The 24,213-nt window shown below is 46.4% G+C and overlaps 1 protein-coding gene across 2 annotated transcripts in view; it reads left to right on the forward strand.

The window, feature by feature from the left end:
* Positions 1-21,777, forward strand: part of LOC106574121 (tyrosine-protein kinase RYK) — a 265,151-nt gene extending 243,374 nt beyond the window's left edge. For both annotated transcript variants that reach the window (XM_014149734.2, XM_014149735.2), the window contains 5 exons: positions 1,585-1,717; positions 10,937-11,046; positions 15,647-15,806; positions 17,943-18,079; positions 20,155-21,777. In XM_014149734.2, coding sequence (XP_014005209.1) covers positions 1,585-1,717; positions 10,937-11,046; positions 15,647-15,806; positions 17,943-18,079; positions 20,155-20,266 — 652 coding nt within the window. In that variant the 3' untranslated portion in view covers positions 20,267-21,777. The remainder of the gene's footprint in view (positions 1-1,584; positions 1,718-10,936; positions 11,047-15,646; positions 15,807-17,942; positions 18,080-20,154) is intronic.
* Positions 21,778-24,213: the final 2,436 nt, after the last annotated feature.

The following is a 24,213-nucleotide window of genomic DNA, read 5'->3' on the forward strand; positions in this document are numbered from 1 at the left end:
TATCTGCCCCCCCAGTAGTGTGTTATCTGCCCCCCCAGTAGTGTGTTATCTGCCCCCCCAGTAGTGTGTTATCTGCCCCCCCAGTAGTGTGTTATCTGCCCCCCCCAGTAGTGTGTTATCTGCCCCCCCCAGTAGTGTGTTATCTGCCCCCCCCAGTAGTGGTATCTGCCCCCCCCCAGTAGTGTGTTATCTGCCCCCCCAGTAGTGTGTTATCTGCCCCCCCCAGTAGTGTGTTATCTGCCCCCCCCAGTAGTGTGTTATCTGCCCCCCCAGTAGTGTGTTATCTGCCCCCCCAGTAGTGTGTTATCTGCCCCCCCAGTAGTGTGTTATCTGCCCCCCCAGTAGTGTGTTATCTGCCCCCCCAGTAGTGTGTTATCTGCCCCCCAGTAGTGTGTTATCTGCCCCCCAGTAGTGTGTTATCTGCCCCCCCAGTAGTGTGTTATCTGCCCCCCCAGTAGTGTGTTATCTGCCCCCCCCAGTAGTGTGTTATCTGCCCCCCCCCAGTAGTGTGTTATCTGCCCCCCCAGTAGTGTGTTATCTACCCCCCAGTAGTGTGTTATCTGCCCCCCCAGTAGTGTGTTATCTGCCCCCCCAGTATTGTGTTATCTGCCCCCCCAGTAGTGTGTTATCTGCCCCCCCAGTAGTGTGTTATCTGCCCCCCCCAGTAGTGTGTTATCTGCCCCCCCAGTAGTGTGTTATCTGCCCCCCAGTAGTGTGTTATCTGCCCCCCAGTAGTGTGTTATCTGCCCCCCCAATAGTGTGTTATCTGCCCCCCCAGTAGTGTTATCTGCCCCCCACAGTAGTGTGTTATCTGCCCCCCCAGTAGTGTGTTATCTGCCCCCAGTAGTGTGTTATCCGCCCCCCCAGTAGTGTGTTATCCGCCCCCCCAGTAGTGTGTTATCTGCCCCCCCCAGTAGTGTGTTATCTGCCCCCCCCAGTAGTGTGTTATCTGCCCCCCCCAGTAGTGTGTTATCTGCCCCCCCAGTAGTGTGTTATCTGCCCCCCCAGTAGTGTGTTATCTGCCCCCCCAGTAGTGTGTTATCTGCCCCCCCAGTAGTGTGTTATCTGCCCCCCCCAGTAGTGTGTATCTGCCCCCCCAGTAGTGTGTTATCTGCCCCCCCCAGTAGTGTGTTATCTCCCCCTCCAGTAGTGTGTTATCTGCCCCCCAGTAGTGTGTTATCTGCCCCCCCAGTAGTGTGTTATCTGCCCCCCCAGTAGTGTGTTATCTGCCCCCCCCAGTAGTGTGTTATCTGCCCCCCCAGTAGTGTGTTATCTGCCCCCCCAGTAGTGTGTTATCTGCCCCCCCAGTAGTGTGTTATCTGCCCCCCCAGTAGTGTGTTATCTGCCCCCCCAGTAGTGTGTTATCTGCCCCCCCCAGTAGTGTGTTATCTGCCCCCCCAGTAGTGTGTTATCTGCCCCCCCAGTAGTGTGTTATCTGCCCCCCCAGTAGTGTGTTATCTGCCCCCCCAGTAGTGTGTTATCTGCCCCCCCCCAGTAGTGTGTTATCTGCCCCCCCAGTAGTGTGTTATTTCCCTCCCTGTCTCTCCTTCCTGTTTCCTATTAACCTCCCCGTTGTCCCTCCAGGAACCTGCTCCCCATCAGTCATGTGTGTACGGAGGAAGGAGAGAAGCCTATGGTACTGCTGCCCTATATGAACTGGGGTAACCTCAAACTGTTCCTGAGACAGTGCAAGCTGGCCGAGGCCAACAACCCACAGGTGAGCCCCTTAACCCTGGCTCCGGCCTGCTGTCATCCTACCGTCATCCTACCAGTGTACTACTGTCATTCTACCGTCATCCTACCAGTGTACTACTGTCATCCTACCAGTGTACTACTGTCATCCTACCGTCATCCTACCAGTGTACTACTGTCATCCTACCGTCATCCTACCAGTGTACTACTGTCATCCTACCGTCATCCTACCAGTGTACTACTGTCATCCTACTGTCATCCTACTGTCGTCCCACCAGTCTCCTGCAGTCGTAATTTTTCTAGCCCTATAATAGTGTTAACACAGAACAATAGTTAGGTACCAATTGACACCAACCAATACCCAGGTCTGAAAGTGTTAATGTAGTGTGAAATAGGCTGAAGCGCAGGGCAGAGACTGTTTCCCTTGAGGAGACAATCGCCCCATTTCTACTTGGTAATTCCAGGGGTCCTTTTAATCCTTTAGCACAGGCGTCCTCTGATATGCCTGTAATGTAAATCCAACCGATCAATCAGCTTTGAGTACGACACACACACACACACACACGCACGCACGCACGCACGCACGCACGCATTCGTCTTTCAAACCAGGAGACGGAAGCTTTTGTTTTTAAGGTGCAGCGGCGAAAAAAAACATACCGAATCTTGTGATTTGAAAATGATAAAGCTTCCTTCTCAATCAGTTATATTTCTGGGATGGTTCATGATCTCCACCAGCCCTTTGAATTCCCCATCCGTCCTCTCTATATATTCTGTAGGTTATTGTATTGGGCTGACAGACATACTCATAAAGTTGTTTTCCCCTCCTACTGTCGTAATAAACATGAACACAAAACACTGGGTGTACAAAACATTAGGAACACCTGTTCTTTCCATGACACAGTCTGACCAGGTGAATCCAGGTGAAAGATATGATCCCTTATTGATGTCACCTGTTAAATCCACTTCATATCAGTGTAGATGAAGGAGGAGGAGACATGGTTAAAGAAGGATTTTTAAGCCGTGAGACATGGATTGTGTCTGTGTGCCATTCAGAGGGTGAATGGACAAGACAAAATATTTAAGTGTCTTTGAATGGGGTATGGTAGTAGGTGCCAGGCGCACCGGTTTGTGTCAAGAACTGCAACGCTGCTGGGTTTTTCACACTCAACTGTTTTCCGTGTGAATCAAGAATGGTCCACCACCCAAAGGACATCCAGCCAACTTGACACAACTGTGGGGAAGCATTGGAGTCAACATGGACCAGCATCCCTGTGGAACGCTGTCGACACCTTGTAGAGTCCATGCCCTGATGAATTGAGGCTGTTCTGAGGACAAAAGGGGGGTGCAACTCAATATTAGGAAGGTGTTCCTAATGTTTTGTACACTCAGTGTATACTACAATACGCTCACCATAGGCTGGCCCCTAGCTTACTTGTTTGTTTATTTTTGACAAGTCATGCAGTCCATACCTTACAGGAAGTCAGTGTCCATACCTTACAGGAAGTCAGTGTCCATACCTTACAGGAAGTCAGTGTCCATACCTTACAGGAAGTCAGTGTCCATACCTTACAGGAAGTCAGTGTCCATACCTTACAGGAAGTCAGTGTCCATACCTTACAGGAAGCCAGTGTCCATACCTTACAGGAAGTCAGTGTCCATACCTTACAGGAAGTCAGTGTCCATACCTTACAGGAAGTCAGTGTCCATACCTTACAGGAAGTCAGTGTCCATACCTTACAGGAAGCCAGTGTCCATACCTTACAGGAAGCCAGTGTCCATACCTTACAGGAAGCCAGTGTCCATACCTTACAGGAAGTCAGTGTCCATACCTTACAGGAAGTCAGTGTCCATACCTTACAGGAAGTCAGTGTCCATACCTTACAGGAAGCCAGTGTCCATACCTTACAGGAAGCCAGTGTCCATACCTTACAGGAAGTCAGTGTCCATACCTTACAGGAAGTCAGTGTCCATACCTTACAGGAAGTCAGTGTCCATACCTTACAGGAAGCCAGTGTCCATACCTTACAGGAAGCCAGTGTCCATACCTTACAGGAAGCCAGTGTCCATACCTTACAGGAAGTCAGTGTCCATACCTTACAGGAAGCCAGTGTCCATACCTTACAGGAAGTCAGTGTCCATACCTTACAGGAAGCCAGTGTCCATACCTTACAGGAAGCCAGTGTCCATACCTTACAGGACGCCAGTGTCCATACCTTACAGGAAGTCAGTGTCCATACCTTACAGGAAGCCAGTGTCCATACCTTACAGGAAGCCAGTGTCCATACCTTACAGGAAGCCAGTGTGTACGCTGTGTATATCATAGGTATACTGAGGCTACATCCCAAGTGGCACACTCTTTCATATATAGTGCACTACTTTTGACCCATGGGGCTTTGGTCGAAAGTAGTGCACTAATATACAGGACAGGAGGCACCTTGAAGTGTCTGGAAAACCCTATTATTGCAGTCTCTCTACCATGACGAGCCTGATTTTAAAGTGGCACTCCAGTCTCATTTTTCACCTCATTTAACAGCTGATTTCCTTTAACAAAAAGGTACATCTCAATAGGTGGTCCATGTATGTCATGACATCACCAGCGGGCCTTTCCTCTGTTGCTCTCTGTTGTTCCTCAAGCAAGGGGGGGGGCATGACATCACAGGGTTCCCATCAATCAGATCAACTCTTTGAATGCTCTTCTCCCCACCCCCTCTCTGATTCAGAGGGGTTAAATGTGGAAGAGACATTTCAGTTGAATGCAGTCAGTTGTACATCTGACTAGGTATCCTTTGAAGTTTGCACTATTTTGTGTTTTAATGTGTTTGTGCTTTCCTGTATTTATACTTGGGATTTTCAACAGGAAAGTTTTTTTTATTTATAAAAAAATTAAACTCTAGAGGACATTTTTTAAATAAAAAATCTGAAACCAGTACCAAACGTTATGGCTAAATGCCTCTTTGTCCCAGCTTTTTGGTTTGAGCCAGAGACGGATGTCCAGGTTGAAGCTTCCTGCCTTCTTGTGGTTTAACGATGCTTTAACGTTGGCAGGCAGTTCATACGAGTTGAGTCACGCTGCCAGATCAGATCACAGCACGTTAAACAGCTGTAAATGTCTTTCAGCTGTGTGCGTCGGAGCATCCAGGGCCCACAGTGATCATCAAAGACCTGATGGTGTACATAAACACTAAGAGGCATGCTCCTGCACAAGCTAGTCTTTCCCTGCTGGGTATTAACACACACACACCTCTCTGCAGGGTATTAACACACACACACACACACCTCTCTGCAGGGTATTAACACACACACACACCTCTCTGCAGGGTATTAACACACACACACACCTCTCTGCAGGGTATTAACACACACACACCTCTCTGCAGGGTATTAACACACACACACCTCTCTGCAGGGTATTAACACACACACACACCCCTCTCTGCAGGGTATTAACACACACACACACACCCCTCTCTGCAGGGTATTAACACACACACACCTCTCTGCAGGGTATTAACACACACACACCTCTCTCTGTAGGGTATTAACACACACACACACACCTCTCTGCAGGGTATTAACACACACACACACCCCTCTCTGCAGGGTATTAACACACACACACACACCCCTCTCTGCAGGGTATTAAAACACACACACACACCTCTCTGCAGGGTATTAAAACACACACACACACCTCTCTGCAGGGTATTAAAACACACACACACACACCTCTCTGCAGGGTATTAACACACACCCCTCTCTGCAGGGTATTAACACACACCCCTCTCTGCAGGTATTAACACACACACCCCTCTCTGCAGGGTATTAACACACACACCCCTCTCTGCAGGGTATTAACACACACACCCCTCTCTGCAGGGTATTAACACACACACACACACACACCCCTCTCTGCAGGGTATTAACCTCTATGGGCTAGGTGGGATGGCGCGATTTTCAAAACCTTAAAAATCCTATTACTTCAATTTCTCAAACATATGACTATTTTACAGCCATTTAAAGACAAGACTCTCGTTAATCTAACCACACTGTCCGATTTCAAAAAGGCTTTACAACGAAAGCAAAACATTAGATTATGTCAGCAGAGTACCAAGCCAGAAATAATCAGACACCCATTTTTCAAGCCAGCATATAATGTCACCAAAACCCAGAAGACAGCTAAATGCAGCACTCACCTTTGATGATCTTCATCAGATGACAACCCTAGGACATTATGTTATACAATACATGCATGTTTTGTTCAATCAAGTTCATATTTATATCAAAAACCAGCTTTTTACATTAGCATGTGACGTTCAGAACTAGCATACCCCCGCAAACTTCCGGGGAATTCGCTAACATTTTACTAAATTACTCACGATAAACGTTCACAAAAAGCATAACAATTATTTTAAGAATTATAGATACAGACCTCCTCTATGCACTCGATATGTCCGATTTTAAAATAGCTTTTTGGTGAAAGCACATTTTGCAATATTCTAAGTACATAGCCCAGGCATCACGGGCTCGCTATTTAGACACCCGGCAAGTTTAGCACTCACCATAATCATATTTACTATTATAAAAGTTTGATTACCTTTTGTTGTCTTCGTCAGAATGCACACCCAGGACTGCTACTTCAATAACAAATGTTGGTTTGGTCCAAAATAATCCATCGTTATATCCGAATAGCGGCGTTTTGTTCGATGCGTTCCAGACACTATCCGAAATAGTAAAGAAGTGTCGCGCGCATGGCGCAATTCGTGACAATAAAATTCTAAATATTCCATTACCGTACTTTCGAAGCATGTCAACCGCTGTTTAAAATCAATTTTTATGCCATTTTTCTCGTAGAAAAGCGTTAATATTCCGACAGGGAATCTCCTTTTCGGCAAACAGAGGAAAAAATCCCAAAGGCGGGGGCGGTCAGGGTCACGCGCATAAGCCCAGTGTCCCTTGATCGGCCACTTGAGAAAGGCGATAATGTGTTTCAGCCTGGGGCTGGAATGACGACATTCTGTTTTTTCCCGGGCTCTGAGCGCCTATGGACGACGTGGGAAGTGTCACGTTAGAGCAGAGATCCTTAGTAAATGATAGAGATGGAAAAGAAGTTCAAGAAATGGTCAGACAGGCCACTTCCTGTAAAGGAATCTCTCAGGTTTTGACCTGCCATTTGAGTTCTGTTATACTCACAGACACCATTCAAACAGTTTTAGAAACTTTAGGGTGTTTTCTATCCATATGTAATAAGTATATGCATATTCTAATTACTGGGTAGGAGTGGTAACCAGATTAAATCGGGTATGTTTTTTATCCAGCCGTGTCAATACTGCCCCCTAGCCCTAACAGGTTAACACACACACACACACACACCTCTCTGCAGCGTATTAACACACACACACACACACACCCCTCTCTGCAGGGTATTAACACACACACACACACACACACCTCTCTGCAGGGTATTAACACACACACACACCTCTCTGCAGCGTATTAACACACACACACACACACCCCTCTCTGCAGGGTATTAACACACACACACACACCCCTCTCTGCAGGTATTAACACACACACACACACACACACACACACACACCCCTCTCTGCAGGGTATTAACACACACACACACACCTCTCTGCAGGGTATTAACACACACACACACACCTCTCTGCAGGGTATTAACACACACACACACACCCCTCTCTGCAGGTATTAACACACACACACACACCTCTCTGCAGCGTATTAACACACACACACACACCCCTCTCTGCAGGGTATTAACACACACACACACACCCCTCTCTGCAGGTATTAACACACACACACACACACACCCCTCTCTGCAGGGTATTAACACACACACACACACCTCTCTGCAGGGTATTAACACACACACACACACCTCTCTGCAGGGTATTAACACACACACACCCCTCTGCAGGGTATTAACACACACACACACACCCCTCTCTGCAGGTATTAACACACACACACACACACACACACACACACACACCCCTCTCTGCAGGGTATTAACACACACACACCCCTCTCTGCAGGGTATTAACACACACACACACCTCTCTGCGGGGTATTAACACACACACACACCTCTCTGCATGGTATTAACACACACACACCCCTCTGCAGGCTATTAACACACACACACACACACCCCTCTCTGCAGGGTATTAACACACACACCACCTCTCTGCAGGGTATTAACACACACACACCCCTCTCTGCAGGGTATTAACACACACACCCCTCTCTGCAGGGTATTAACAGCGTGTCGTCTGCTAGCTGTCTGTTCTTTTTCTAAGTGAACCACGAGATGTTTAGGTACATAGACATCCGCTAGGCTAAGCTACAGTAGATAGACCTGATCTGCTGTTAATGTACACACCGCTAGGCTAAACTACAGTAGATAGACCTGATCTGCTGTTAATATACACACCGCTAGGCTAAACTACAGTAGTTAGACCTGATCTGCTGTTAATGTACACACCGCTAGGCTAAGCTACGTCTCAACTCAGACGTCAAGCCATCCGGGCTAATCAGACAGGTAACAGGATGGACATGAAGCAGACTGTTTCCTCCTGTCTCACTGCACAGTCTGTGTCCCCATTGACAACCTATTGCCTACATAGTGCATTACTTTTGACCAAAGCATATGGGCCCTGGTCAGAAGCAATGCACTATTTAGGGAATAGGGTGCCACTTGGGACACAGCCTCTGTTTTCCTGTATTAGCCAGGGGTTATTCTGGTTTGTCTCAGTGGGAACCTCCTAAACAGACCATTGGCCCCTTCCCTGTCTGTAAAACTTCATAGCTGATCTTTCGATTGTGTAATGTTAGTGTTTCAAAAAGCCTCCTAGATAAATCCTAGTCCTATCTCTGTAGGAGGGGTGGTATAATCTCTGTAGGAGGGGTGGTATAATCTCTGTAGGAGGGGTGGTATAATCTCTGTAGGAGGGGTGGTTTAATCTCTGTAGGATCGGTGGTATAATCTCTGTAGGAGGGGTGGTATAATCTCTGTAGGAGGGGTGGTTTAATCTCTGTAGGAGGGGTGTTATAATCTCTGTAGGAGGGGTGGTATAATCTCTGTAGGAGGGGTGGTATAATCTCTGTAGGAGGGGTGGTATAATCTCTGTAGGGGGGTGGTATAATCTCTGTAGGAGGGGTGGTATAATCTCTGTAGGAGGGGTGGTATAATCTCTGTAGGAGGGGTGTTATAATCTCTGTAGGAGGGGTGGTATAATCTCTGTAGGAGGGGTGGTATAATCTCTGTAGGAGGGGTGGTATAATCTCTGTAGGAGGAGTGGTATAATCTCTGTAGGAGGGGTGGTATAATCTCTGTAGGAGGGGTGGTATAATCTCTGTAGGAGGGGTGGTTCAATCTCTGTAGGAGGGGTGGTATAATCTCTGTAGGGGGGTGGTATAATCTCTGTAGGGGGGTGGTATAATCTCTGTAGGGGTGGTGGTATAATCTCTGTGGGGGTGTGGTATAATCTCTGTGGGGGGGTGGTATAATCTCTGTAGGGGGGTGGTATAATCTCTGTAGGAGGGGTGGTATAATCTCTGTAGGAGGGGTGGTATAATCTCTGTAGGAGGGGTGGTTTAATCTCTGTAGGGGGGTGGTATAATCTCTGTGGGGGGTGGTATAATCTCTGTAGGGGTGGTGGTATAATCTCTGTAGGGGTGTGGTATAATCTCTGTAGGGGGGTGGTATAATCTCTGTGGGGGGGTGGTATAATCTCTGTAGGGGGGTGGTATAATCTCTGTAGGGGTGGTGGTATAATCTCTGTAGGGGTGTGGTATAATCTCTGTAGGGGGGTGGTATAATCTCTGTGGGGGGTGGTATAATCTCTGTAGGGGGGTGGTATAATCTCTGTAGGGGGGGTGGTATAATCTCTGTAGGGGGGTGGTTTAATCTCTAGGGGGGTGGTATAATCTCTGTAGGGGGGTGGTATAATCTCTGTGGGGGGGTGGTATAATCTCTGTGGGGGGGGTCGTATAATCTCTGTAGGAGGGGTGGTTTAATCTCTGTAGGAGGGGTTGTTTAATCTCTGTAGGAGGGGTGGTATAATCTCTTTAGGGGGGTGGTATAATCTCTGTAGGGGGGTGGTTTAATCTCTAGGGGGGTGGTTTAATCTCTGTAGGGGGGGTGGTATAATCTCTGTAGGGGGGGTGGTATAATCTCTGTGGGGGGGTGGTATAATCTCTGTGGGGGGGGTCGTATAATCTCTGTAGGGGGGTGGTATAATCTCTGTAGGGGGGTGGTTTAATCTCTGTAGGGGGGTGGTATAATCTCTGTAGGGGTGGTGGTTTAATCTCTGTAGGGGGGTGGTATAATCTCTGTAGGAGGGGTGGTATAATCTCTGTAGGAGGGGTGGTTTAATCTCTGTAGGGGTGGTGGTATAATCTCTGTAGGAGGGGTGGTATAATCTCTGTAGGGCGGGTGGTATAATCTCTGTAGGGGGGTGGTGGTATAATCTCTGTAGGGGGGTGGTGGTATAATCTCTGTAGGGGGGGTGGTTTAATCTCTTTAGGGGGTGGTTTAATCTCTGTAGGAGGGGTGGTATAATCTCTGTAGGGGGGGTGGTATAATCTCTGTAGGAGGGGTGGTATAATCTCTGTAGGAGGGGTGGTTTAATCTCTGTAGGAGGGGTGGTATAATCTCTGTAGGAGGGGTGGTATAATCTCTGTAGGAGGGGTGGTATAATCTCTGTAGGAGGGGTGGTATAATCTCTGTAGGGGGGGGTGGTATAATCTCTGTAGGAGGGGTGGTATAATCTCTGTAGGAGGGGTGGTTTAATCTCTGTAGGAGGGGTGGTATAATCTCTTTAGGGGGTCGGTTTAATCTGTAATGATTTAAAAGTTCACCTACCAGGCTAGTCCTCTGAATATCCACTTTCGGTCTCTGTCGGTCTCTCTCTCTCGGTCTCTGTCTTTCTCTCGGTCTCTCTTTCTCTCTCATCCATATACTTACATGTACATATTCTCATTCACCCCTTTAGATTTGTGTGTATTAGGTAGTTGTTGTGGGAATTGTTAGATTACATGTTAGATATTTACTGCACTGTCGGAACTAGAAGCACAAGCATTTCGCTACACTCGCATTAACATCTGCTAACCATGTGTATGTAACAAATAAAATTTGATTTGTCTTTCTCTCAGTGTCTCTCTGCTCTCAATCTATATATGTGTTTTATTTTCTCTCCTCTTTCCTCTCTAGGCCATCTCCCAGCAGGACTTAGTCCACATGGCAATCCAGATAGCATGCGGGATGAGCTACCTGGCCAGAAGAGAGGTCATCCACAAAGACCTAGCCTCCAGGAACTGTGTGTGAGTATCTGGTGACGGTCCGTCTTGTGTTACAGCTAATATACCATTTATAAAACCTACAGAAAGTCTTGAGTATCAACTATTGTGTTGATGGTTTTGTATATTCTGCGAAGAGTTGCACCCAAAAGTTTTGTTTAATTTAGTTTAAAAAAAAAATTCTTTCATCATGAATGATACAAATATGAAAATTGCCTTCCTGGTTCTAGATCAATGAGACACACAGTTTATACAGTACCAGTCAAAAGTTTGGACACACCTACTCATTCAAGGGTTTTTCTTTATTTGTACTATTTTCAACACAGTAGAATAATAGTGAAGACATCGAAACTATGAAATAACACATGGAATCATGTAGTAACTAACCAAACAAGTGTTAAACAAATCTAAATATATTTTAGATTCTTCAAAGTAGCCACCTTTTGCCCTGATGACAGCTTTGCACACTCTTGGCATTCTCTCAACTAGCTACACCTGGAATGCTTTTCCAACAGTCTTGGAGGAGTTCCCACATATGCTGAGCACTTTTTGGCTGCTTTTCCTTCACACTGCGGTCCAACTCAATTGGGTTGAGGTCGGGTGATTGTGGAGGTCAGGTCATCTGATGCTGCACTCCATCACTCCCCTTCTTGGTAAAATAGCCAGTACACAGCCTGGAGGTGTGTTGGGTCATTGTCCTGTTGAAAAACAAATGATAGTAAGCCCAAACCTAAGCCCAAACCAGATGGGATGGCGTATCACTGCAGAACACTGTGGTAGCCATGCTGGTTAAGTGTGCCTTGAATTCTAAATAAATCACTGACGGTGTCACCATCAAAGCACCATTACCACCTCCTCCTCCATGCTTCACGGTGGGAACCACACATGCAGAGACCATCCGTTCACCTACTCTGTGTCTCACAAAGACACGGCGGTTGGAACCAAACATCTCAAATTTGGACTCATCAGAACAAAGGACAAATTTCCACCGGTCTAATGTCCATTGCTCGTGTTTCTTGGTCCAAGCAAGTCTCTTCTTATTATTGGTGTCCTTTAGTAGTGGTTTCTTTGCAGCAATTCGACCATGAAGGCCTGATTCACACAGTCTCCTCTGAACAGTTGATGTTGAGATGTGTCTGATACTTGAACTCTGTGAAGCTTTTATCTGGGCTGTAATTTCTGAGGCTGCTAACTCTAATGAACTTATCCTCTGCAGCAGAGGTAACTCTGGGTCTTCCTGTGGCGGTCCTCATGAGAGCCAGTTTTATCATAGCACTTGATGTTTTTGCGACTGCACTTGAAGAAACTTTAAAATTCTTGAAAGTCAAAGAAGACTCAAGCCTGTAATCGCTGCCAAAGGTGCTTCAACAAAGTACAGAGTAAAGGGTCTGAATACTTATGTAAATGTAATATTTCAGTTTGTATTTTTACACATTCGCGTAAAAATTCTAAAAACCTGTTTTTGCTTTGCCGTTATGGGTTATTGTGTGTGGATTGATGAGGGGGGGAAAACAATTGAATAATTTTTAGGCTGTAACATAACAAAATGGGGAAAAAGTAAAGGGGTCTGAATACTTTTCGAATGCACTGTATCTACCTCAAATACCTAGTACCCCTGCACATTGATCTGGTACTTCCTGTATATAGCTCCACATTGATCTGGTACTCCCTGTATATAGCTCCACATTGATCTGGTACTTCCTGTATATAGCTCCACATTGATCTGGTACTTCCTGTATATAGCTCCACATTGATCTGGTACTCCCTGTATATAGCTCCACATTGATCTGGTACTTCCTGTATATAGCTCCACATTGATCTGGTACTGGTACTCCCTGTATATAGCTCCACATTGATCTGGTACTGGTACTTCCTGTATATAGCTCCACATTGATCTGGTACTTCCTGTATATAGCTCCACATTGATCTGGTACTCCCTGTATATAGCTCCACATTGATCTGGTACGTCCTGTATATAGCTCCACATTGATCTGGTACTTCCTGTATATAGCTCCACATTGATCTGGTACTTCCTGTATATAGCTCCACATTGATCTGGTACTCCCTGTATATAGCTCCACATTGATCTGGTATTGGTACTCCCTGTATATAGCTCCACATTGATCTGGTACTTCCTGTATATAGCTCCACATTGATCTGGTACTGGTACTCCCTGTATATAGCTCCACATTGATCTGGTACTGGTACTTCCTGTATATAGCTCCACATTGATCTGGTACTTCCTGTATATAGCTCCACATTGATCTGGTACTCCCTGTATATAGCTCCACATTGATCTGGTACTTCCTGTATATAGCTCCACATTGATCTGGTACTTCCTGTATATAGCTCCACATTGATCTGGTACTTCCTGTATATAGCTCCACATTGATCTGGTACTTCCTGTATGTAGCTCCACATTGATCTGGTACTTCCTGTATATAGCTCCACATTGATCTGGTACTTCCTGTATATAGCTCCACATTGATCTGGTACTTCCTGTATATAGCTCCACATTGATCTGGTACTTCCTGTATATAGCTCCACATTGATCTGGTACTCCCTGTATGTAGCTCCACATTGATCTGGTATTGGTACTCCCTGTATATAGCTCCACATTGATCTGGTACTGGTACTTCCTGTATATAGCTCCACATTGATCTGGTACTGGTACTTCCTGTATATAGCTCCACATTGATCTGGTACTTCCTGTATATAGCACCACATTGATCTGGTACTTCCTGTATATAGCACCACATTGATCTGGTACTTCCTGTATATAGCTCCACATTGATCTGGTACTTCCTGTATATAGCTCCACATTGATCTGGTACTTCCTGTATATAGCTCCACATTGATCTGGTACTGGTACTTCCTGTATATAGCTCCACATTGATCTGGTACTTCCTGTATATAGCTCCACATTGATCTGGTACTTCCTGTATATAGCTCCACATTGATCTGGTACTTCCTGTATATAGCTCCACATTGATCTGGTACTTCCTGTATATAGCTGTACATTGATCTGGTACTTCCTGTATATAGCTCCACATTGATCTGGTACTGGTACTCCCTGTATATAGCTCCACATTGATCTGGTACTTCCTGTATATAGCTCCACATTGATCTGGTACTGGTACTTCCTGTATATAGCTCCACATTGATCTGGTACTCCCTGTATATAGCTCCACATTGATCTGGTACTTCCTGTATATAGCTCCACATTGATCTGGTACTTCCTGTATATAGCTCCACATTGATCTGGTACTCCCTGTATATAGCTCCACATTGATCTGGTACTTCCTGTATATAGCTCCACATTGATCTGGTACTCCCTGTATATAGCTCCACATTGATCTAGTACTTCCTGTATATAGTTCCACATTGATCTGGTACTGGTACTTCCTGTATATAGCTCCACATTGATCTGGTACTCCCTGTATATAGCTCCACATTGATCTGGTACTCCCTGTATATAGCTCCACAGTGATCTGGTACTTCCTGTATATAGCTCCACATTGATCTGGTACTTCCTGTATATAGCTCCACATTGATCTGGTACTTCCTGTATATAGCTCCACAGTGATCTGGTACTTCCTGTATATAGCTCCACATTGATCTGGTACTTCCTGTATATAGTTCCACATTGATCTGGTACTGGTACTTCCTGTATATAGCTCCACATTGATCTTGTACTCCCTGTATATAGCTCCACATTGATCTGGTACTCCCTGTATATAGCTCCACAGTGATCTGGTACTTCCTGTATATAGCTCCACAGTGATCTGGTACTTCCTGTATATAGCTCCACATTGATCTGGTACTTCCTGTATATAGCTCCACATTGATCTGGTACTTCCTGTATATAGCTCCACAGTGATCTGGTACTTCCTGTATATAGCTCCACATTGATCTGGTACTTCCTGTATATAGCTCCACAGTGATCTGGTACTTCCTGTATATAGCTCCACAGTGATCTGGTACTTCCTGTATATAGCTCCACAGTGATCTGGTACTTCCTGTATATAGCTCCACAGTGATCTGGTACTTCCTGTATATAGCTCCACAGTGATCTGGTACTTCCTGTATATAGCTCCACATTGATCTGGTACTTCCTGTATATAGCTCCACATTGATCTGGTACTTCCTGTATATAGCTCCACAGTGATCTGGTACTTCTTGTATATAGCTCCACATTGATCTGGTACTTCCTGTATATAGCTCCACAGTGATCTGGTACTTCCTGTATATAGCTCCACAGTGATCTGGTACTTCCTGTATATAGCTCCACAGTGATCTGGTACTTCCTGTATATAGCTCCACATTGATCTGGTACTTCCTGTATATAGCTCCACATTGATCTGGTACTTCCTGTATATAGCTCCACATTGATCTGGTACTTCCTGTATACAGCTCCACAGTGATCTGGTACTTCCTGTATTTAATTCCATTCTTGTGAATTTTATTCGTCCTGTTACTATAGAATAATTTTTTTCTCTGCATCGCAGGGAAGGTCTCGAAGCAAGCATTTCACAGTAAAGTCTACAACCCGTTGTATTCGCTGCGTGTCGTACAAAAAGTCTATTGAAGAAGGTTAACCTTGTTCTCCCCTCCTCCCTGGTAGTATTGACAACAGCATGCAGGTGAAGATCTGTGACAACGCCCTGTCCAGAGACCTGTTCCCCATGGACTACCACTGTCTGGGAGACAACGAGAACAGGCCGGTCCGCTGGATGGCCCTGGAGAGCCTGCTCAACAATGACTTCTCTACTGCTAGTGATGTGGTGAGAGCACGCACGCACACACACACACACACACACACACACACACACACACACACACACACACACACACACACACACACACACACACAGCTACTGTAGACAGTCAGGAAGCTAGCTCAGGTTTCATGGGATTCTACTTTTATAGAATGAGCCAGATTTCCCTCATACCTCACCTCCTCATTCCTACTGTGGCTCTGGTGCTCTCCCTCTGCACCCCTCCCTCCCTCCGCACCCCTCCCTCCCTCCCTTCGCACCCCTCCCTCTGGGGTTAAATCATCCCCTCTCTCTGGGGTTAAATCATCCTCTCTCTCTGGGGTTAAATCATCCCCTCCCTCTGGGGTTAAATCATCCCCTCTCTCTGGGGTTAAATCATCCCCTCCCTCTGGGGTTAAATCATCCCCTCTCTCTGGGGTTAAATCATCCCCTCTCTCTGGGGTTAAATCATCCCCTCCCTCTTGGGTTAAATCATCCCCTCTCTCTGGGGTTAAATCATCCCCTCTCTCTGGGGTTAAATCATCCCCTCTCTCTGGGGTTAAATCATCCCCTCTCTCTGGGGTTAAATCATCCCCTCTCTCTGGGGTTAAATCATCCCCTCCCTCTTGGGTTAAATCATCCCCTCTCTCTGGGGTTAAATCATCCCCTCCCTCTGGGGTTAAATCATCCCCTCCCTCTGGGGTTAAATCATCCCCTCCCTCTGGGGTTAAATCATCCCCTCCCTCTGGGGTTAAATCATCCCCTCCCTCTGGAGTTAAATCATCCCCTCCCTCTGGGGTTAAATCATCCCCTCCCTCTGGGGTTAAATCATCCCCTCTCTCTGGGGTTAAATCATCCCCTCTCTCTGGGGTTAAATCATCCCCTCCCTCTGGGGTTAAATCATCCCCTCCCTCTGGGGTTAAATCATCCCCTCCCTCTGGGGTTAAATCATCCCCTCTCTCTGGGGTTAAATCATCCCCTCCCTCTGGGGTTAAATCATCCCCTCTCTCTGGGGTTAAATCATCCCTCTCTCTGGGGTTAAATCATCCCCTCCCTCTCTTTAAATCATCCACTCCCTGTCAGGACTTCCTCTAAAGCTCGCTGGGTCATAGGTTACGACACACTGTTAATACTGTTAATGAACCAGAGTCATACACACACACACACACACACACACACACACACGTAGTCACGTCACGATGACTCTCAAGTGGTGGTAGTCGGCACCGTTTCCTTCTGAGTCACACAGTGAAGATTAAAAGGACACAACTCACACTTTCTCCTAAATCTTTCATTGATGTCAAAGGGTGATTTTTCACAGAGCGCGTGTCTCAAGTCTGTCTACCGCCCCCCCTCAAATGATCTTCTGGTTCAACTCCCATTGTTATATGGCCTTTTGTAGAACACTGGCCAATCTTCTGAAGATGACTGATGAATGAATCGCTGATTTGTTTCCAAAACCGTAATTATGTTTATATGATCGACGTTCATATTTATATTCTACTGGACTAGTCTTCTCAGGGTTCTGTTGTTTGGAACTAGGACGTGGATTAAAAGCTCAAGTTAGATTGATTCAGTATGTTGAGAGTTGTAGCCAGTAGCTACCATGGTCCTGATGTCTTCCTGTTCTCCAGCACTGCAGGGTCCTTATCAAAACTTCTAACAACAATGTTTTCTGAACTTGGTATACATTTTTCCCGCTATATTTCCTTGCTTTGTTCAGCCGTTGGTGCTGTGCAGAACATAACTTACCTTGACATTGATCTCACACCGAGAGACCTTGACCCTAATGAACCACAATACCACCTGATTTTAAAATCATATGTAATGCAGATTACTGTGTGTTTTGTCCAGCTGTCTCTGAGTCCTAGTTTGTGTTCGTCTGCCTACATGTGTAGCTAATGTTGCACAGAAACAATGGTCAGTAGAGATGGTACACAATACATATGACTTTTACTGTATGTGTCATCCTGTCCATCCCAAATTTAATAGAATTACTAGAATGAGAAAAACCCCTCAGAGACATTCTAGTAATTGTATTTCTATAGTCCGTTCTGCTCTGTGGTCTGACCTATAACCTCTGACCTTGTAGTCTAACCTCTGACCTTGTAGTCTAACCTCTGACCTTGTAGTCTAACCTCTGACCTTGTCCCTGTTCCTCAGTGGGCGTTTGGTGTGACCCTGTGGGAGTTGATGACCTTGGGACAGACTCCCTACGTCGATATCGACCCCTTCGAGATGGCAGCCTATCTGAAGGATGGATACAGAATAGCACAGCCAATCAACTGTCCCGATGAACTGTAAGTAAAAAAAAAAAAAAAAGTAAAAAAGCTGGGGCCAATCAACTGTCCCAATTTTAACTGAAACACACACCTGGTTCTCATGTCCAATCTGATTAGGGCTGTTAAGCTGTTTTTGTCTTTTAATTGATTCAGTTTCATCACTTCATCACGGTCGACTGTGGGAACCCTCCGGAGGGCCCGACGGGTCGACTGTAGAACCCTCCAGAGGGCCCGACGGGTCGACTGTAGAACCCTCCGGAGGGCCCGACGGGTCGACTGTAGAACCCTCCGGAGGGCCCGACGGGTCGACTGTAGAACCCTCCGGAGGGCCCGACGGGTCGACTGTAGAACCCTCCGGAGGGCCCGACGGGTCGACTGTAGAACCCTCCGGAGGGCCCGACGGGTCGACTGTAGAACCCTCCGGGGGCCCGACGGGTCGACTGTAGAACCCTCCGGAGGGCCCGACGGGTCGACTGTAGAACCCTCCGGGGGCCCGACGGGTCGACTGTAGAACCCTCCGGAGGGCCCGACGGGTCGACTGTAGAACCCTCCGGAGGGCCCGACGGGTCGCCCGACGGGTCGACTGTAGAACCCTCCAGAGGGCCCGACGGGTCGACTGTAGAACCCTCCGGAGGGCCCGACGGGTCGACTGTAGAACCCTCCGGAGGGCCCGACGGGTCGACTGTAGAACCCTCCGGAGGGCCCGACGGGTCGACTGTAGAACCCTCCGGGGGGCCCGACGGGTCGACTGTAGAACCCTCCGGAGGGCCCGACGGGTCGACTGTAGAACCCTCCGGAGGGCCCGACGGGTCGACTGTAGAACCCTCCGGGGGCCCGACGGGTCGACTGTAGAACCCTCCGGGGGGCCCGACGGGTCGACTGTAGAACCCTCCGGGGGGGTCGACGGGTCCTGTAACTCTCACACACACGGTCTCTATTTGCATGGATTATGCTAGAAACGTCCAGCAGCAGCCAGTCATCCATCTATCGACATCATTCGTTACTGAGTCTCATCCTGACCCATGTGGTTCCCGTTCCAAATCCCACCCTATATCCTATGAAGTGCACTACGTAGTGTCAAACGTAATGCACTATAGGGCATAGGGGGCCATTTGGAACGCATAGAAGGAACCACAAGGGTCAGGGCTCTGAGGCTGTGATCCAAATTACATCCTATTCTCTACTAGTGCACTACGTTCGACCCGTGGTGCTGCACCAATGGTAGTATGGTGACCCGTGGTGCTGCACCAATGGTAGTATGGTGACCCGTGGTGCTGCACCAATGGTAGTATGGTGACCCGTGGTGCTGCACCAATGGGAGTATGGTGACCCGTGGTGCTGCACCAATGGGAGTATGGTGACCCGTGGTGCTGCACCAATGGTAGTATGGTGACCCGTGGTGCTGCACCAATGGGAGTATGGTGACCCGTGGTGCTGCACCAATGGTAGTATGGTGACCCGTGGTGCTGCACCAATGGTAGTATGGTGACCCGTGGTGCTGCACCAATGATAGTATGGTGACCCGTGGTGCTGCACCAATGGGAGTATGGTGACCCGTGGTGCTGCACCAATGGGAGTATGGTGACCCGTGGTGCTGCACCAATGGGAGTATGGTGACCCGTGGTGCTGCACCAATGGGAGTATGGTGACCCGTGGTGCTGCACCAATGGGAGTATGGTGACCCGTGGTGCTGCACCAATGGGAGTATGGTGACCCGTGGTGCTGCACCAATGGTAGTATGGTGACCCGTGGTGCTGCACCAATGATAATATGGTGTATTGTGTTTTCTTATTCATGGTTTCTCTGATGACCTGTGGTAGTGAGTGTCCTTGGGATTGTGAGCCTTAAATTCACAAATATTGAAATGTGATCAGCAGTTTTTGTATAATTTTTTTTGTGCATGTTGTGCTCTTTAGATCACATTTTGAAGTCCTTCTGGGTTAAGTCGCTCTGGATAAGAGCGTCTGCTAAGTGACGTAAATGTTTTGATTCAACATTACGCTGTGCAATGAGCTAGTCTAAATGTCTCGTGTGAGTGCACCTGCTGACCTAGCTAATTCTCTGTTTCTCTCTCTCTCTCGTTCTCTCTGTAGGTTTGCAGTGATGGCGTGTTGCTGGGCCCTGGATCCAGAGGAGAGGCCTAAGTTCCAGCAGTTGGTCCAGTGTCTGACGGAGTTTCATGCGGCGTTGGGGGCGTACGTGTAAAATCCACCCCCCAGGCTTGTGTACGGACCAGTCTGAAAGGACCAGCAGGCCCAGGAGTTACTGAACAGCACTAATCACCATGAGAAATACATTTACAAACCTTGTGCCTTATTAAAAAGAAAGAACAGACTTTCATCGTCATGACAATGTTTTGTAAAGTATAGATTTTTTTTTCTGTATGTCTGTTGAATCACATTTCCGTTGTGTAGTCGAAGTGGAAATAATTGGTATTTCTGGAGGCTTCAAGCTGTTCTCTCAGCCAAGTACCAAGGATTCTCTTTCTGAGGTTGTCATATTTTCCCAGCATGCATCACAAGCTTCCAGAATAAGACCTATGAAAGAAGACCCACAAGGACGTTGCCGCCATTTTCCTAACGAGTACACCCTGAGGACCTGTTTTTGAAGACACACCATGCTAATATGTTGTTTCTACAGTTGTTTTGTTTTGTATCTTAGAGAATTAGAGATGTACATTTGTGGTTGTAGATCTGTTTTCAGTGAGAGGTTTGACAACACACCAGATTAAGCTTTAATGTACAGTACAGTGGTAGGGTACCAAAATGGACAGAGGGTCTCAAATTGCACCCTAGTCCCTACATAGACCTCTGGTCTAAAGTGGTGCACTATATAGGGAATAGGGTGCAATTTCGGGACTTGGATAGAGCTTTGTCTGCGTACTATAGAGATGCTGTTTCTTTCTGTCATGGTGTGGTAAACTCATGGTAGGCTTCTCGAGGGATCGAACGGTCAGTCGCTAAGGCCTAAGCGGATCTAATCTGCTGTGGACTTGTTGTGGATAATGACTTGTGCTGTTTGTCTCTTGTCTCGTCTGTCCTGATCTCCACTGAAGGACCTACTGAACATTCATTCATTTCCCTTTACCTTGGGAGACATGGCAATGAAGCGGCGTAGCTGACGATATTGTCGTCCCATCCCATGATCCTCAGCATCTGTTCCAAGTCAGTGTGGTGTGGACCAGCCTGGATGCCTATTACAGGCCTGCGACGGTACACTACATACCCTGAATGGACTTGCTATATACAAGATTTGTGTTGTGTCTTCCACCATCGTCCTCCTTTTGGATGTTCACTATCCACAACTATCAATTCCAATCTCACAAATATCTGGGGAAGAAATATCTAACAAGATTGTCATTATTATTATTCCTTGTTTTTTACTTCGATGGTTCTGTCAGAACAAAACCCAGGTTGCCAAACACACGCTGTTTTGAGAACGAGAAAATACGACTTTATACTAGAACACTAATAATCACTGTGAAAAATCAGAATAACTGCCAACCCTGGCAACATTACGGCCAAGCTCTGGTCCAAGGCGTGACGTGCTGCTTGTTCATGCTGAGCCCTTTTACCAGAGCAATATCACGGCCTAATATTATTTTCACATCTAAAATCTGTCTGATTTTGTCTTCAAGATCACTGCATGTTAAATTAAAGGGTATTCATTCTGTCAACTGAAATTCATAGAAATTAAACGGGCTTTTCATTTTCTTATTCATGTGGTCTGTCTCATTTTATTTCAAAGACTGGTTCATCTTAAATGACACCCCTATTCCCTTTATAGTGCACTACTTTGGGCCCACAGAGTTCTGGTACAAAGTAGTTCACTATGGGCCCGATTCAGACTTAGGATTTTTTTTTTTACTCGGCAAGTCTGTTAAGAACAAATTCTTATTTTACAATGACCGCCTAGGAACAGTGCGTTAACTGCCTTGTTCAGGGGGCAGAACTACAGATTTTGTACCTTGTCAGCTCAGGGATTCGATCTTGCAACCTTTCGGTTGCAAGTCCAACACTCTAACCACTAGGCTACCCTGCCCCCCTCTTTAACCAGAGCGATATCACACCAATCTGGCAACATCATGACCTAATCTTATTTTCATCTACATCTTACCTACGCACTTCTCAGTAGTTGATATTCAGACTTACCTTACGGAGGTGTGTAATGGGCTTTGCAGGCCTAGTTTCCTTTGCGCGTTGAGTAGATTTTATTCTAACTGTTGAAAACCCTCCCATTTGCTTGCCAACTGTTAGCACTGTACCGTCGTTTGGCGCATTGGCTGCAGAAGCCTATAGCTTGGGTCTCCACATTTTCATCTCAAGTTGTAAGGCACAGCGTTTCATAGACTTCACTGTGGAAAAGGTGATATGTTGATATGCTTTAGTTTGCTGCTATATGACCGGGTTTCACATTTGTCTCCAGAGTTTACAAGGTAAAATAGATCTAAAACATTTATATCTACAATTCCCTTCTCCAAACGGATGACTCCCTTTACCTAGCTGTTATCAATAGCTCCTATCAAGTAGTAAATTACAGTGTGTGGAGAATGCTGTTATTTCTAATCAGGAAATAAATAAGTACAAAAAAAAATTAAATAAGTACACTGAACAAAAATATTAACTCAACATGTAAAGTGTTGGTCCCATGAACTGAAATGTTCCATATGCACAAAAAAGGCTTATTCCTCTCATGTTGTGCGCACATTTGTTTGCAGTTACATTTTTTTGTCATTTAGCAAGACACTCTTATCCAGAGCGACGTACAGTAGTGAATGCAAACATTTTAATTTGTACTAGTCACTCGTGGGAATCGAACCCACAACCCTGGTGTTGAAAGTGCCATGCTCTACCAACTGAGCCACGTTTACATCCCCGTTAAAGAGAATTTCTCCTTTACCAAGATAATCCATCCACCTGACAGGGGTGGCTTATCAAGAAGCTGATTAAACAGCATGATCATTACACAGGTGCACCTTGTGCCGGGGATAATAAAAAGGCCACTCTAAAAATGTGCTTTTTTTTGTTGTTGTTGTCACACAACACAAAGCCACAGACGTCTCAAGTTTTGAAGGAGCGTGCAATTGTTACGCTGACTGCAGGCATGTCCAACAGAGCTGTTGCCAGGGAATTGAATGTTCATTAAGAATTACTGGAGTTTAGAGATGTAAACATAAGATTTATAAAGGCTCAAATGTTTCTAACATGTTATTAAACACAACACCTGCAGGCTATAAGTAAAGTGTTGCGTACTGAACAGTTACAATAACCAAGAATCTCATCAGAAGATTAACATGTTAGTGTGTCAGAATTCCAACCATAAGATCCCTTATGGCGTTATGGTTTACTGATCTGTGTCGTTCTGAAATTGCACCCTATTCCCTATGATCCCTGGTCAAAAAATAGTGCACTAGATAGGGTATAGGTTGCCATTTGGAACGCATACCCAGTATGGATTGACAACGAAAATGTTCCCCTGCTGTACGACAGACAAAGACCCATCTTTCCTCTATTGTTCCTCAAGCAAGGGGGGAGACCAATGACAGAGGGCACCATCAGACCAACTGCTTGAAATTTGCAGTTGAACTATTTTGCTCAACATATTTTTTACCCTTAAGTGTGTGTACGTTACTGTAGTTACTGTATTTGTACGTTACTGTATTTGTACGTTACTGTATTTATACGTGGGAAATAGTTTTTCAGCAGGAAAAGTGCTAAAATGGCTGCCGTGAGTCTTTAAGTACAAAATATCTTTAGTTTCAAATGATAATGTGATGTATGTGAACATGGTGTACCTTTCTCCTAATGGAATGGCCAGAATGTCCTAGGTCCTGCCGAGGACTAGAATGTCCTGCCGAGGACTAGAATGTCCTGCCGAGGACTAGAATGTCATGCCGAGGACTAGAATGTCATGCCGAGGACTAGAATGTCCTGCCGCGGACCGGCGTGTCCTATGTCCTGCCGCGGACCGGCGTGTCCTATGTCCTGCCGCGGACCAGAGTGTCCTATGTCCTGCCGCGGACCGGCGTGTCCTATGTCCTGCCGCGGACCGGCGTGTCCTATGTCCTGCCGCGGACCGGCGTGTCCTATGTCCTGCCGCGGACCGGCGTGTCCTATGTCCTGCCGCGGACCGGAGTGTCCTATGTCCTGCCG

The sequence above is a fragment of the Salmo salar genome, chromosome ssa16 (assembly GCF_905237065.1).
Source record: "Salmo salar chromosome ssa16, Ssal_v3.1, whole genome shotgun sequence".
Taxonomy (NCBI): Eukaryota; Metazoa; Chordata; class Actinopteri; order Salmoniformes; family Salmonidae; genus Salmo; species Salmo salar.